A 13845-nucleotide genomic window follows, 5' to 3' on the forward strand; every position below is an offset into this window, starting at 1 on the left:
TCATTAGACTCAGTAAAAAAGCAATTTTTAGCACTTAATATATATTAGGCACTGTGCAGGATATTGGAGATAAAAAGAAAATGAACATTCCCTCCATCAAGGATCTTATAATTGGAAAAACAACTTATGTGTAAATATCTCCCTTTAATTTCTAATGACACTCTCTTTCTTTAAGATATAGCTCAAGAACAAACTTGCAGATCTTTTTTAATGAACCTCAATCTTCCCAACTTTTCTTGCTTCCATTCCAAATGATTTCAGTGTAAAGAGTGCCAGGCTTACAGTCAATAAGATCTGAGTTCAAATCCAACTTCAGACATTTAGTAGTTTGTTTTGTGATGCTTGGCAATCAAATTAACCCAGTTTGTCTCAGTTTCTTCATATGTAAAATGAGATGTAGAAGGAAATGGCAAACTGGCCACTCCATTATCTTTGCCAGATAAACCTGAAATGGGTTCACAAAGACAGTAATACAATTAAAATCAATGAAAGCAAGGTTATATTTTATATGAAAGTATAAAATACTCTTTTTCATTAAAATGTAAATTCCTGGTTAGTTGGGATGGGTTATTTCTTTGGGCTTATTTCTTCTCAGCTATTTCTAGAATAGTGCCTGGTAAACAATAGTGCTTAATAAATACTTGAATAATTGATTTTCAATGGAAACCATTCCCATATTCTTGTTCCTTTCCATTAGAATTTGGATTGGAAGGCAGTTTTGCCCCATCAGAACCCTCTCTCTTGCCCTTATCTACAACTCAGTCAAAATGGATGTGTTTCAGGAATTTTTTAAAACATCATTAGGTGTGGAGGGAGCAGGAGAACCCACCACTCACAGCAATCAGCAAGGACCAACTCTGAGCAGGAGGTAAAAAAGGAAGGACAACATAAAAAAGGATTTAAGCAGTATAATGCAATGTAATAGAGATTTTGTTTCCACATTTTGATTGCTGAATGAAGGTCAACACAATGAAGACAGGAAGGCAGATGACTGGGGAAAACAAGAAATAGAGAGTGATAACAGATAAAGTGACAGGACAGTAGAAACAATATGCAGAAACAAACTCATAAGGGAATATCCAGTCATCCATTGGCTATTTTTTTACAATGTTTCCCATTCTTACTCAGCTCCCCTCTCTTAACCATGTGCATATATTCATTCTAGGATTCCCAAGCTATTTCACCATGACTCTTCTAGAATACAAACATCCCTGGAAAAGGATCTGGGTTTCAAACACCAAAACACTGGTTCCTGAGTCAATGCTTTTGTCCATTTCACTTTTGATTTTTAATTTCAACTCTTTGAAATATTGTTATTTTTCCATAGTTTCTCAGAGGCAGTAAGTGAAGAAGAAAAATTTAAAATTGATTATGTAGAAAGTTGCCAGTACTACATGTGTCCTGAACATGACTGCAGACACTAATAAGGTACCTCTCCAAAATATCCAGAGGTAGGTGCTATTTTACAGGGGAAGAAATTGAGGCCAATATTAATAATAATAATAATAATAATAATAACAGTTATATAATTAGTAAAGTACCTTATATATATACATGTATATGTATATATGATCTCATTTGAGCTTCGCAAAAGCCCTGATATGTTGATACTCTTATTATCTCCACTTTATAAGGGAGGAAACTGAGGCTCACTGCAGTTAATATGGTTCTTCAAGGTTTACAAGATGCTTTTGATACAAAAATCCCATTAAATCAAGCAAAAGGCACTGGCAGCTGGTTGAATAATATACTTAGATCTGGCAGAGATCCCAGAGAGATGTGAGAGAAAACAGGATGAAGCCCGTTCTCTCAGCACTTTATGTAAACTTCACAATGGAAAAGAGAACTTCAAGAGACTCAAACAGTCACTTACTTATAATCTCCACAACTCTTGTCAGGATGACTTCGAAACAGACCTGCTCCTCTGACATTACTCACTTCTACAGAATGTATGGGGAAGAAGCTCCCAATAATGAGGTCTCCATCCATGGAGAGGCTGGGACTGGTTTTCAGGAAACAAAAGGGCTTCTCTGTCTTATGCACCGAAGGTGAGAGCTGTAGGAGTATTACCAGGAGGACAGGAGTCATATGGAAAATTTTTCTCTGAATTTTGAGTGGCATCATTATGAACATCAGTTAAAGTCCCAAGCATAGAGGAATATAACCAATTAGTGGTTAGCCTCACACTTGGTCATTTCCTTGGGGCTTGTCCTGATGGAGAAGTGTCCAGCACCTGAAAAATTACCTGTTATTGCTAAAATCTGAAAAAGTAGAAATGAATAGCCAAGAAAATTTGTTTGAGGGAAAGATGGAAGGAGAGGCATATTTAAGCATCACTGTTTCTTAGATTAGGAACTTTCTTAATGCTCTTGTTTTTAAGAATAGACAGATGCCTGCCTTTTCTCTGACATCAGTCTTCAACCTCAGCCACAGAGAAGCTCTTGGGATTATCCCTACCTGAGTCATCTCCAGCTCTGTCATTGAGTCCAACAGGAGAACCAAAATAGAAATGGAAAAATATGTTTTTAATCTCACTCTCTGTTCCTGGTAAAACTCATGGGACCTGAGAAACTATGAGTTAATTAAGAAGCTTACTTTTTCTGTTTGTAAAGTTTCTTCCTCCTCATCTGGTGACATATGGGTGTCCCTGCATTAGCAAGGGGACTCACTATGGACTCTGAGGCCAACACATGCTGTTACATCAGTTTTAATTTTTCTGAAGTGATTCTGGGCTTCAGGCAGAAGTCACTGTGAAGTGGTAAGATCAGAAACTCTCAGCCATAACAAGCCTAAAGTCTGCAAGACCCATAGTCTTAATGGATACACATGTGTAATCATCATCATCACCATCATCATCATCATTTATGCTTGCAAAAGACTGTATATATTATCTTATTTGATTCTCAAAACAACCCTGTGAAAGAAGTGACATTATTGTCCCCATTTCATTGATGAGGAAGTAGTAGCACAATCAATAAGTTTCTGAGTAATATTTGAACTGAAGTTTTCCCAATTTGAAGTCTAATGCTATTAACCATGATTCTCTCTGTAAGCTTCTTATGCTAATCTTGGGCAATGTAGTACAGTCATGACATAATTTCAGTTGCAGAGTAGTCTCTTCTGGGTCTTGTCTTTGACAATGAACTATATACAAGTTTTCTTCCTTTCTTTTCCCAAGCTCCTCATCATGGTAATTGAGTAGAAGAGACTTATAACAGAATACCAGAAGTGAAAAGTCCCTCCAAGGTCATCAAATCCAGCCCATAGTCAGGAGCAGAAATCTCCCTTCACAATGGTTCCTCTAAAAACCATGAAATTTCACGGACTCAATCACCTCACCATGACACGAGTAACTGTCCTAGAGAAGTGATAAATCCATGAGAATTTGAGAATTATGAGGGACTTTAGAAGGTATTTAGTCTAATGCATATTTCAAAGAGAATTCGAGTTTCCCAGCCTCCTATATATTCTCTGTCTCCAAATAACAACTCATTGGTGGACATGACACCACGTCCTGGGATAATTTATTGCATTTTGAATCAGCTCTTGAATCTACATCTCTACCAACTTATTCCATTTTTCTTCTTCAACCTTTCCATATCCAGTCTTCAAACACTTGGAGATATCTTTAATTTTTACTTCAATATTTTATTTTCCAGGGTTACCATTTTCATTTCTTTCAATTAGTGTATGTATAATTCACAACTCCTCAACATTTTTACACCTTTTCAAACTTCTTCAAAGGAAGGGACACAACAGTAGGAAGACCACTGAAGATTGCTTTGGAATCAGCTTGTGTCTGATTTGTATATGGTACCAATAACACTTTTACTTGGCCTCATATGAGCCCCAACTAGCCCTTGAGGCAGTTACTACTATGAGGATCAGAGCAGATAAGTGACTTGGTCATCATACGTTTGCTATAGTTTTGTCTCTTTGATTCCAAAAGCAGCATCTTTCCATTAACTCACCCCATCTACCAACTAAGTGAGGAAGTAAGTTAGGCTGTGTATTAAAGACCAACTAGTTACAACCACTTTGTTTGTAAGGGGAATACAAAGATTAAAGGTAGGCATTGCTCAAAAGGAACTCACAGTCTAATGGGGGAGATAACATGTGAACAAATATATGCAAACCAGATAAATGCAAGAATAACCTGATAAATTTGATCTTATCAAGGAATACTAAATAGTAGGTTTAGTGATTATAGGCTAAGGGAAATACTTTTTGCAGGAGGTGGGGTTTTACCTGGGACAAAAAGAATGCTGCAGCAGTGAAGACATAAAAACCAATGTAGGAGATTCCAGGTATGGGGGACAATCAGTCCCACAGAAAATAACTTGAGTCAGGAAATGCAGTATTGAGTGTAAGGAAGAGCCAGAAAATCATTGTTACTGAATTAAGGAATCCACAGAGGGCAATAAAGTATAAGAAAATGGCACAGGTAGGAGAGAGTCCGGCTATAAAAGACATTAAATACCAAACTGAGGATTTTGCATTTACCTAAAGGAAACAGGGAAGCCCTGGAGTTTATTGAGTAGCGGACTGATATGATGAGACTTGTATAGAAGAAAATCCCTTTGTCAGCTGAGGGGAGGATGGGCTCAAATAGGGAGGAACTTGAGGCAGGCAGAATTCAAGAAATGGTCACCATAGTCTTGTTGCAAGGTGATGAGGGTATTCTCCATAGTAGTTCAAGTATCAGAAGAGTAAAGGGGGTGAATTTGTGTGATTTCATGAAGCTAGACTTAACAAGATAGAATTATCAAGAAAATAAGCAAGATAGAAGGAACTGACTGCTTATGGGGGTGGCGGGGTGATAGATTATAGGAGATGAAGATAACACCCAAGTAGGTGTGCCTGGAAAGTACGGTAGTACCCTCAGCAGTATAAGGAAAGTTAGGAAGATAGAAAGCATTTGGGGGAGGGGAGGATAAATAATTAAATCTATTTAGGAAATGTTAAGTCTAAGATTTCTCCAGTGCATCAGTCAAACAAAATTTATTAAACACCTACTGTTGTAGTAAAGAATTTAGGATATTGATTAAGATATTGTTTAAAATAAGAAATTTGATAAAGAGATCTCTGAGGGTACAGGCAAAGCAAAGTGTTGGGCGTGAGACCAGAACTTGGAAGGAGGAACAAAGGAAAAGGTTGTGACAGTTGGGGAGGTCTACTCACTGACTAAGGCACTTTCTCTCTGGCTACTTGTGGAGGCAGACATCTGAGACTTTGCTCTGTGCTGGTGAGAGGGAAGAGAAAACTTTAAAAATCATCTAAAGAGGTTTTCTACCTTTATGCCTAAGAGAAGTCATCTCTAAGAAGTTGGTAAATCTGATTTGCTGGAGAACAGTTTGAAGAAAGACTGAAGGCTGTGTTCATGGACTCTGGGCCATACCAGGGTTACCTTATTATCAGTTAGCAGCTTCCATCTTGACTGAATGAATCTATATGTAATTGGAGATATCTTTATCAAATTAAGTTAATTGAATAAGGATTTTACTTAGATTATCATCAGATAGCATTTGGGGGTTCTTTTTTAGTAAATGCTAGGCAGTTTTAGTGTAGCTGGAAGAACCAAAGGATTTGCTGTGAGGTGAAAGTTGTGTAAATGGAATTAACTCTAGCCATTCATAGTCAAAAATCTACTCATCCTAGCCATAGAAATGATGTTACCCTCACCTTCCTTAGTGGGGAGGGGAGACGAGTTACCCACACGTGACAATAAGTAACAAATCAAGAACAAGGGACTGCCCTTTGGGCAGTCCAAATCAATGTAGAGACTGCCATTGTCCACTTGAATTAGAGGTGGACCCACGGGAAGTGACAAAAGACACTATCTCTTTAAGTAAGTTAGTTACTTCCTGTGGAGGCAGTTCCCGCTCTGAACTTGGTGCTGAAGGACCTCTCCTGAGACCACAGAACACTTGCACTCTGTATTGTCACGTGGGTAAGTTAGGCTGACTTCCTTGGCTACCTAGGCCGCTTCTAAACTCTGCTTTAAGTAGGCATTAGCCTATCTGGTTGTTAGGCCTTGTGGCTTGTAGCCTGGTTCATTTAGCCTTTTAACCTTCTCTCTCGTCCAGGCCTAACCAGGCCTGGTCTAGCCTCTCCCTTTCTCTTTATTCCAATACTTTTACCTTCCTAGTTGTAAATAAATTTGCCTCAAACCGATGCTGACTTGGGTCTGATTTAATTACGGAATCAATCTGAACTGTTGATTCCTGGTGGCCACGTTTTTAAATATATATATATAAAATACCCTAATTTCCCTCTTACAAAGTAAAAGGTGGGTTGGATACATTCCAGGTTAGTGTTGAGGCATTCCTTGTTATTAATCCTCATACTTATATTTTTTAATTTTAAATAAATAAGTTTTTGTGAATTTATAGTCTCCAAGTAAAGTACATATTGGCTTGGTGAAGGAAAATCAATCTTGGCTTCCCTTCTGAAAGGAGTTCTGAAAGATATGTTTGTGAACAGCAACAAATTATCTAACCACAGCCTCCCCTTCACATCAGCACAGGTAATCTCAATAGTTCAGTTTGGTGAGTTAAACAGGAATTTTGAGCCTACATAACTCCATTTTTGGTCTCCAAATGTGAGTTTGGAATTCTTGTTCACAGCAGTGGGTACAGACAGTCATAGAAATCCAGAAGCTGACAGGTTCTAGTACCTGTGTGAGAAACTTCAGGGGGGGCTCCATAACTCTTCTCCCAGTCAACAGCAATTCAGTGAGCAAGTCAGCTTTTTAAAACTTGCTGTACTACTTTATTAAAAGAGGTGGAACTACATTTTACAAATCATCTATTTCCCAACATTCTTATTCATAATCTTCCCTCAAATAATCCAATCATGTATTGACTTTGAATGCTTTGCACTATTTTGTCCCTGAAAATATACCAAGCAATATCATATTTTCCTATCCTGGTATTGATCCTTGCATGTTTGTGGAGAATGATTAGAGCATTAGTGGCCATTGCAAGATGATGGAATAAGTCCATTGGTAATGATATTAGGGAACAACTAAAATACCTGACCTAGAACTTAGATAACATGGAAACACAATACAAAGAATTAGCAAATATAAGAACAACAGTGCAGGGTGCAGAAAAGCCTAACGTACCTACTAAACTAGAACTAGAAACTGAGGCCCTAGAGTCACACCCAGCAACCATGTTTCCTCTAAAGGAAATTACTATGGTATCACATGATTTGGAAGAGGTTTACTTAGGCTGATTTAGAGGCAATAAAGAAGAAAAGAACACCTAAATTTGAGGACAAACCAAATCAGGTGGTAAGGTACCTGAGCCAGAGATTTTATTTGGCTGCGAGATGGAATTCTGTTTTTGCACAGAGCAGGGCTACTTCCCTTCTGAGAGGGATTGAAAAATTTCCCACAGGTTTGGCCCTCTCAGCTAGTTAAGAAACAAAACAGCCTGTTTATTGCCAGTAAGGCAAACCAGTAAATCCCTGCCTAGGTGAAAAACCTGATGTCTGGAAAATTGGGATTTTTTTTTAACCTAAGACAATTGGAAACAACTCCCCAGATGAGGCCTTAGGTCCCTGCCACTAAAATTAAAAACAGCTGTCTGCTATTAATTTTAAGGAAAAGGAAATATAAATTTGAACTTACCTTTTCACAGCTGTGAAATGTAGAAGGGACTGACTTGAGGTTTACAGAGTGAAAGAAGTGTCAAGAAAATTTTAGGAAGATTGAGGCTACTAGTCAAAAACATTGAGTCAGCCACATGTAAAAGGAATTATCTTCTATTGAAACTGACTGACTGTATCCTGTCACATGAATTGGAGATAATAGTCCACAGACTAGTGGACACTGTTTTTGGAAAAAACATTGTATTTTTTCCTGAACTTTTATTATTGCTTTTCCTTTTATTTTTCTAATAGAATATTTGATTTTCTCATTTGTCTTATTTCTTGAACTTAAAGTACATACAATCAATATTAATCTTTTTTTTTATTTTGCAGTAGTATGTTAAAAATACAAATATATTTGTTCTAATATTAATGCATACCCAAAAGTTTTAGACCAGTGATGGGCAAACTTTTTAAAGAGGGGGCCAAAGGCAAGAAAATGTTTATCTGTCAGTCTGTTTCTAAGGCAACTCTTGAGAAGTTTCATTGTATTGTATCCTACTCATTGTATTCCTCAGATTAGGAATAATGTTGCTCAGCTAGATAGAATGTTTCAGGGGACTGCATTTGGCCTGTGGGCCATAATTTGCCCATTACTGCTTTAGACTATGGAAACCTGCCATTTATTGACAAATGCTATGGGACTGTGATTAATATTTGTGACTGATTCCAGGAGAAGGGAACAAAAAATCAATATAAAGTTCAAAGAAGCACAAGGTCAAGGAGACCAACCAATCCAATGGGATTGATGAGAATCTGCACAGTGCCTAGAAACACAAGGTCAGAAAAGGACCAAACCAATCCAGGTAGGATTGTTGAACTTCTACACCAATATGAAAGGACTTGAACCTAGTGTGAAACTGGAGGTTGCGGTGATTGAATAATGTTAAGATGCAGGACTCCTTGTACTATACTTCTTGTGAAATACTTTCTATCAAGAACCTGATAATTGGCTGTTCTGGCTCCCCTATCCCTGAGAATGAAGGTAAATCACACCAGGGACTGACACTTTCCTTTTACACGAAAATCTAGTCCTTTTTTCTCTCTTATGGTATGGCAACTTCCTGGAGTCTTGGCTGCCAATGGGTTACTGCAATATTACTGAAATTTGTCCTATTGCTTTATGGGACAGAAATTAATTGGACCCTAATACAAAGGCCTGTTATAAATTTATTAAATTGGACCCTAATACAAGGGTCTGTTATGAATGTATTCTTATTTACTTAGAAATTTTTATATACATAGATTTTTGAAATTATGATTCTGATTTTGAATGTTTTGTTTCTCCCAAAATTTAATTTTTCTTCTATCTCTTTTTCTTTTTATGTTTTTGCTAATTGACTCATTCACCCCATAACTGAATGATGTATTCTGAGCTGATCTGGATGTTGGTCAATATCATCTTTAGGGGGGATTGGATTTTCATAAAAATCCAAGATTTAAAATTTTGTTTGAGAAAAAATTCAGAAAAAGAAGCCTGCTAACTCCTTGAATGCAAAAAATGAACTATTTGGAGAAAGGTGCCTGCAGAAACCTATACTGAATCAAGATGATACAGAATGAACTTTGGGGTGCAAATGATTGAACTTAAGGGGATTGAAAACAATTATTTTGAATGTAAACTTTTATGCCAAAGGGGACTCCTGCCTAATTGGCTTTTTTTCAATGGGCCTAGCAAAACATTGATTTTTTTTCTTTAGATCTCTTCTCCTTCCCTCTTATCTCTAACAGTTGTAGTTAGAAGGTTTTTTTAGGAGTACAAGATGACTACATCAAATGATCAATTGGGGAGACAGGTCTCCCAAATGATCACAGTGGAAATTGTGATAGTGAAATTAAATCTACCTTACCTATTTTTAGATATAATCACCAAAAATGTAAACACCACATTTATACTTGACTGGGGGAAGTCTGTAAGCCACATGAATGAAACTGAGTGACGAATCAGAATTGAATGATGGCCCTCTGGGCAGTCCTAAGCAAAGCATTTGTTGTGATTGGTTACTTGAACTAGAGGAAGGAACAGGAAGGGAAGCAAAAGAAGTGCATTTAAAAGGGAGTTACAACTTCCCGTGAGTCAGTTCTTTTTTATTATTTTTATTTTTTTATTTTTTAGAAAAATTTTCCATGGTTACATGATATATTCTTGAGATCTTTTTATCACCTCCAGATAATTTGATAATGATGATAATGATGGTTTAGTTGATAAGAAATAAGTGGGCATGAACACATCTTTCTGTCAGCTCATGATGCTGATGCTGCTGTCACTGTCTCACTTCACACAAAAGAAACCCCCCCAAAAAACTTTGTATTTGTGCAGAAACACAAATTATGTCATATCGAAACACAAAGATTCTCATTAACTTCCAAATAGAACAAGGCTAAGGTCGAACTTCAGCTGGGTCCTTATCAGAAGGCTGTAACAGGAAATATTTTCTCCAGGGTGAAATGCCCCTCCTGGAGGAATTTATGACCTTGAGTGTCTGAACTACTTTTGAAACAAAAACAGTTGTATTTCTGCCAAAAGGAGATAATTTTAACCTCTTAACAGCTGTAATGTTAGGAGCTTAAAGCTTTTCATTAAGTAAAGGTCTGGATCAGAAAAGAAATCAAAAGAGGAGTCTCAGATTTTTATCTATTTGAGACTGTTTCTCTTATTGGCCTCCTACAATATATGTTATTACTTTCCCCTTCACCCCCCATTCCCCATAGCCACTTCACATTTCCACTGGTTTTAACATGTGTCATCTATCAAGACCTATTTCCATATTATTGATAGTAGCATTGGTGTGGTTGTTTCCAGTCTACATACCCAGTCATGTCTGCATCAACCCATGTATTCAAGCAATTGTTTTTCTTCTGTGTTTCCTCTCCTGTAGTTCTTCCTCTGAATGTGGGTACTGTTCTTTTCCATAAGTCCCTCAGAATTGTCCTGGGTCATTAAATTACTGCTAGTACAGAAGTGCATTACATTCGATTTTACAATAATATATCTAACTCTGTGTACAATGTTCTTCTGGCTCTGCTCCTTTCACTCTGCATTAATTCCTGGAGGTCTTTCCAGTTCACATGGAATTCCTCCAGTTTATTATCCCTTTGAGCACAATAGTATTCCATCACCAGCATATACCACAATTTGTTCGACCATTCCCCAAATGAAGGACATACCCTCATTTTCCAGTTTGCTACCACAAACAGCACGGCTATAAATATTTTTGTACAAGTCTTTTTATCTATGATCTCTTTAAGGTACAAATCCAGCAATGGTGTAGCTGGATCAAAGGGCAGGCAGTCTTTCAGCTCGCATTGGGCATAATTTCAAATTGTCATCCAGAATGGTTGGATCAGTTCACAACTCCACCAGCAATGCATTAATATCCCAATTTTGCAACATCCCCTCCAACATTCATTACTCTCCCCTGTTGTCATTTAGTCAAACGACTAGGTTTCATTAGGACCTCTTAATGTAGAATTTTTCTTTCTCCTGATGCATAATTCACCAATGAATTTACTTGGGAGGAATCTGCTATGCAAAATGAGAGCTACTATCCAGTGTACACCATCTAGAGACATAGCTCTGCCGATTCCAGAAGATCCTTTAGTTTGTTTCCAGTTTTATTTTTAGACACAGTTGAGGCAAAGGCAGAAGGAAATAATATATATCCTATTCCAGATGATATTCCAAAAGATCTATGGGCTAGCAGTTCTATAGTTGTTGTGTTATTAAAATCTACAATCCCTGGTATAGTGATTATTAAAGAAGGTCGTCCACCTAGCAAAGTTCAATATCACAACTTCCTGGTTAAGATGGCAGCAGAGTGAAAAGCACCTGCTTAACCTCTCCTAACCAAAACATATAGGACTCCTCAAGAAGACATAAAAACAAATCCAGAGGAACAAAGGGACCACACAACAGGTCTCAGGGTTGGAGGTACATCGAATTGGGGCATTTCCATGCTATAAAGGGGTGAAATAGCTCTCACTAAAACGTAAGCTGAGCAACCCCTTCCCCCACCCCACACCACCTACAGTGCCAAAGCCAGTGCACAAGATTTAGAGCAAATTTGGGACACGCATTAAGTCCTTGGCAGCTACCTGGGGTCACCAAGGCCTGCCCTTAAGAGCAGTAAGACTTAAGACTTCAAGAGGCTAAAGAATATGCGGACTTTCAACACAGACCCTGAGCACAGGCATGAGTGCAGGTGTGGATGTAAGCTCAGACATGGATCCGGAGTGCAGGCGAGGACTGGGATCCTGAGTGTAGGCACGGACCTTGAGTGGGGACCCAGTGCAGAGGGGTGCACAACTGTAGAAGCAGCACCCTGAGACTTTTAAAGGATCCTCAAGCAGAGGAACAAGCAAGGGGACCACCAGGAGGCTTGACCCTGAGAACAACTAGACCTGAGACCTCAGGAGCCTAAAGAGCACAGACAGACACTGAGTGTGAGGATAAACCTGAGAGGGCACAGGGCTAACAATGGCAAGCCAGAGACAAGAACCCCAAAAGAAAAAGATCATGAAGAAGAAATCTGTAATACTCAACAGCTTTTAAACAGATAAAATCCAGACAACAGAGCAAACAGCAGAGGAGAACAAATAAGTAATCATAGCCAAACCTTCCCAAAATAATGAAAACTGGCCACAAGCTATTGAAGAGTTCAAATGTGAGATGATGAGAAAGATGGAAGAGATTTGGCAAGAGAAGTGGGAAATAGCTCAAAAGGAAACTAACAGGTCAGAAGACAGAAACTCCCAATTGGAGAAAGATGCCCCAAAATCAAACAAAATGGTAAGCAAATCAGAAACCAAAATCTGGCATGAAAATAACAGTTTAAAAGACAGAATTTGACATTTGGAAAGTGAGGCAAGTAAATTGAAGACCAGAAATGACCAGATTGAAAAGGAAAACCAAAAGATTATAGCCAAAAACCAGTCCCTAAGGGCAAGAATTGAGCAATTAGAAGGTAATGATCTCACAACACAGCAAGAACAAATAAAACAAAGTCAAAATATTGATGAAACAGAAGGAAACATGAAATATCTCAATGAGAAAGTGACAGACCAAGAAAACAGGTCTACAAGAGACAATCTGAGAATCATTGGTCTTCCTGAAAAAGAAGAAATTAATAGAAATCTGGACTCCATACTAAAAGAAATTATTCAGCAAAATTGCCCTGAAGTTCTACAACAAGAGGGCAATATAGCCATTGAAAGAATCCATAGATCACCCTCTACACTAAACCCTTAAAAGACAACCCCCAGGAATATAATAGCCAAATTCAAGAGCTTCAAAATAAAAGAAAAAAATTTTACAAGAAGCCAGAAATAGAAAATTCAGATATAAAGGAGCACCAATCAGGATCACACAGTATCTGGCAGCCTCCACACTAAAAGACTGCAAGGCTTAGAATATGATATTCAGAAAGGCAAGAGAACCGAGTCTACAATCAAGGATCACCTACCCATCAAAACTCACTATATACTTCCAGTGGAAGGTTTGGGCATTCAAAAAGATAGAAGATTTCCAAGTATTTGCACATAAAAGACCAGGACTAAATGGAAAGTTTGATTTCCAATCACAAAAATCAAGAGAAACATGAAAAGGTAAATAAGAAACAGAGGGGAAAGAAAGAAAACTCATATTTTTTTTTAATTTGTCTCCTTAAGGGCTTCAATATTATCTAATTATTTGTATTCCTATGTGGAGAAATGTTATGTATAATTCTCTGTAAGGAACTCTATTCACTATTATTGTATTCACTAATATAGTAATTAGAAGAATTATTCATAGGGAGAGGTTATAGTACTAAATGGTCTAAGATGATATGGAGGATGGGAAAGAGGGGGGTGAATAGTAGAGGACACCAAGAGAAACTTGAAGGAATAAGAAAAATAGGATATTCTATTACACAGAAAGAGGGCATGGGAAGGGGAAGGGACAAATACTATTATAAGAAGAAGAGGAAGAGAGCATTAAGAGATAATAGTTAATCCTTACTCTCAGTGTAATCAACCCTGAGATGGAAGAGTAGCTATACTATCCATTGGGATATAAAATTCTATCTAACCCTACTGAGAAAGTCAGAAGGTATAAACCAAGGGGAGAAGGGAAGTAGGGAGATCAAAAAAGGGAGGGGCAAAGAAGGGGGAGGGAATTCATTAGGCCTTAAAAATAAAAAGAGAAGAATA

The 13845-nt window shown here is 37.7% G+C and overlaps 1 protein-coding gene across 1 annotated transcript in view; it reads right to left on the bottom strand.

Annotated features, from left to right (window-relative positions):
• Positions 1 to 1989, bottom strand: part of LOC123246029 (vomeronasal type-2 receptor 26-like) — a 42929-nt gene extending 40940 nt beyond the window's left edge. The window contains exon 1 of the mRNA XM_044674987.1: positions 1917 to 1989. Coding sequence (XP_044530922.1) covers positions 1917 to 1989 — 73 coding nt within the window. The remainder of the gene's footprint in view (positions 1 to 1916) is intronic.
• Positions 1990 to 13845: the final 11856 nt, after the last annotated feature.

This window comes from Gracilinanus agilis, chromosome 1, assembly GCF_016433145.1.
Source record: "Gracilinanus agilis isolate LMUSP501 chromosome 1, AgileGrace, whole genome shotgun sequence".
NCBI lineage: Eukaryota > Metazoa > Chordata > Mammalia > Didelphimorphia > Didelphidae > Gracilinanus > Gracilinanus agilis.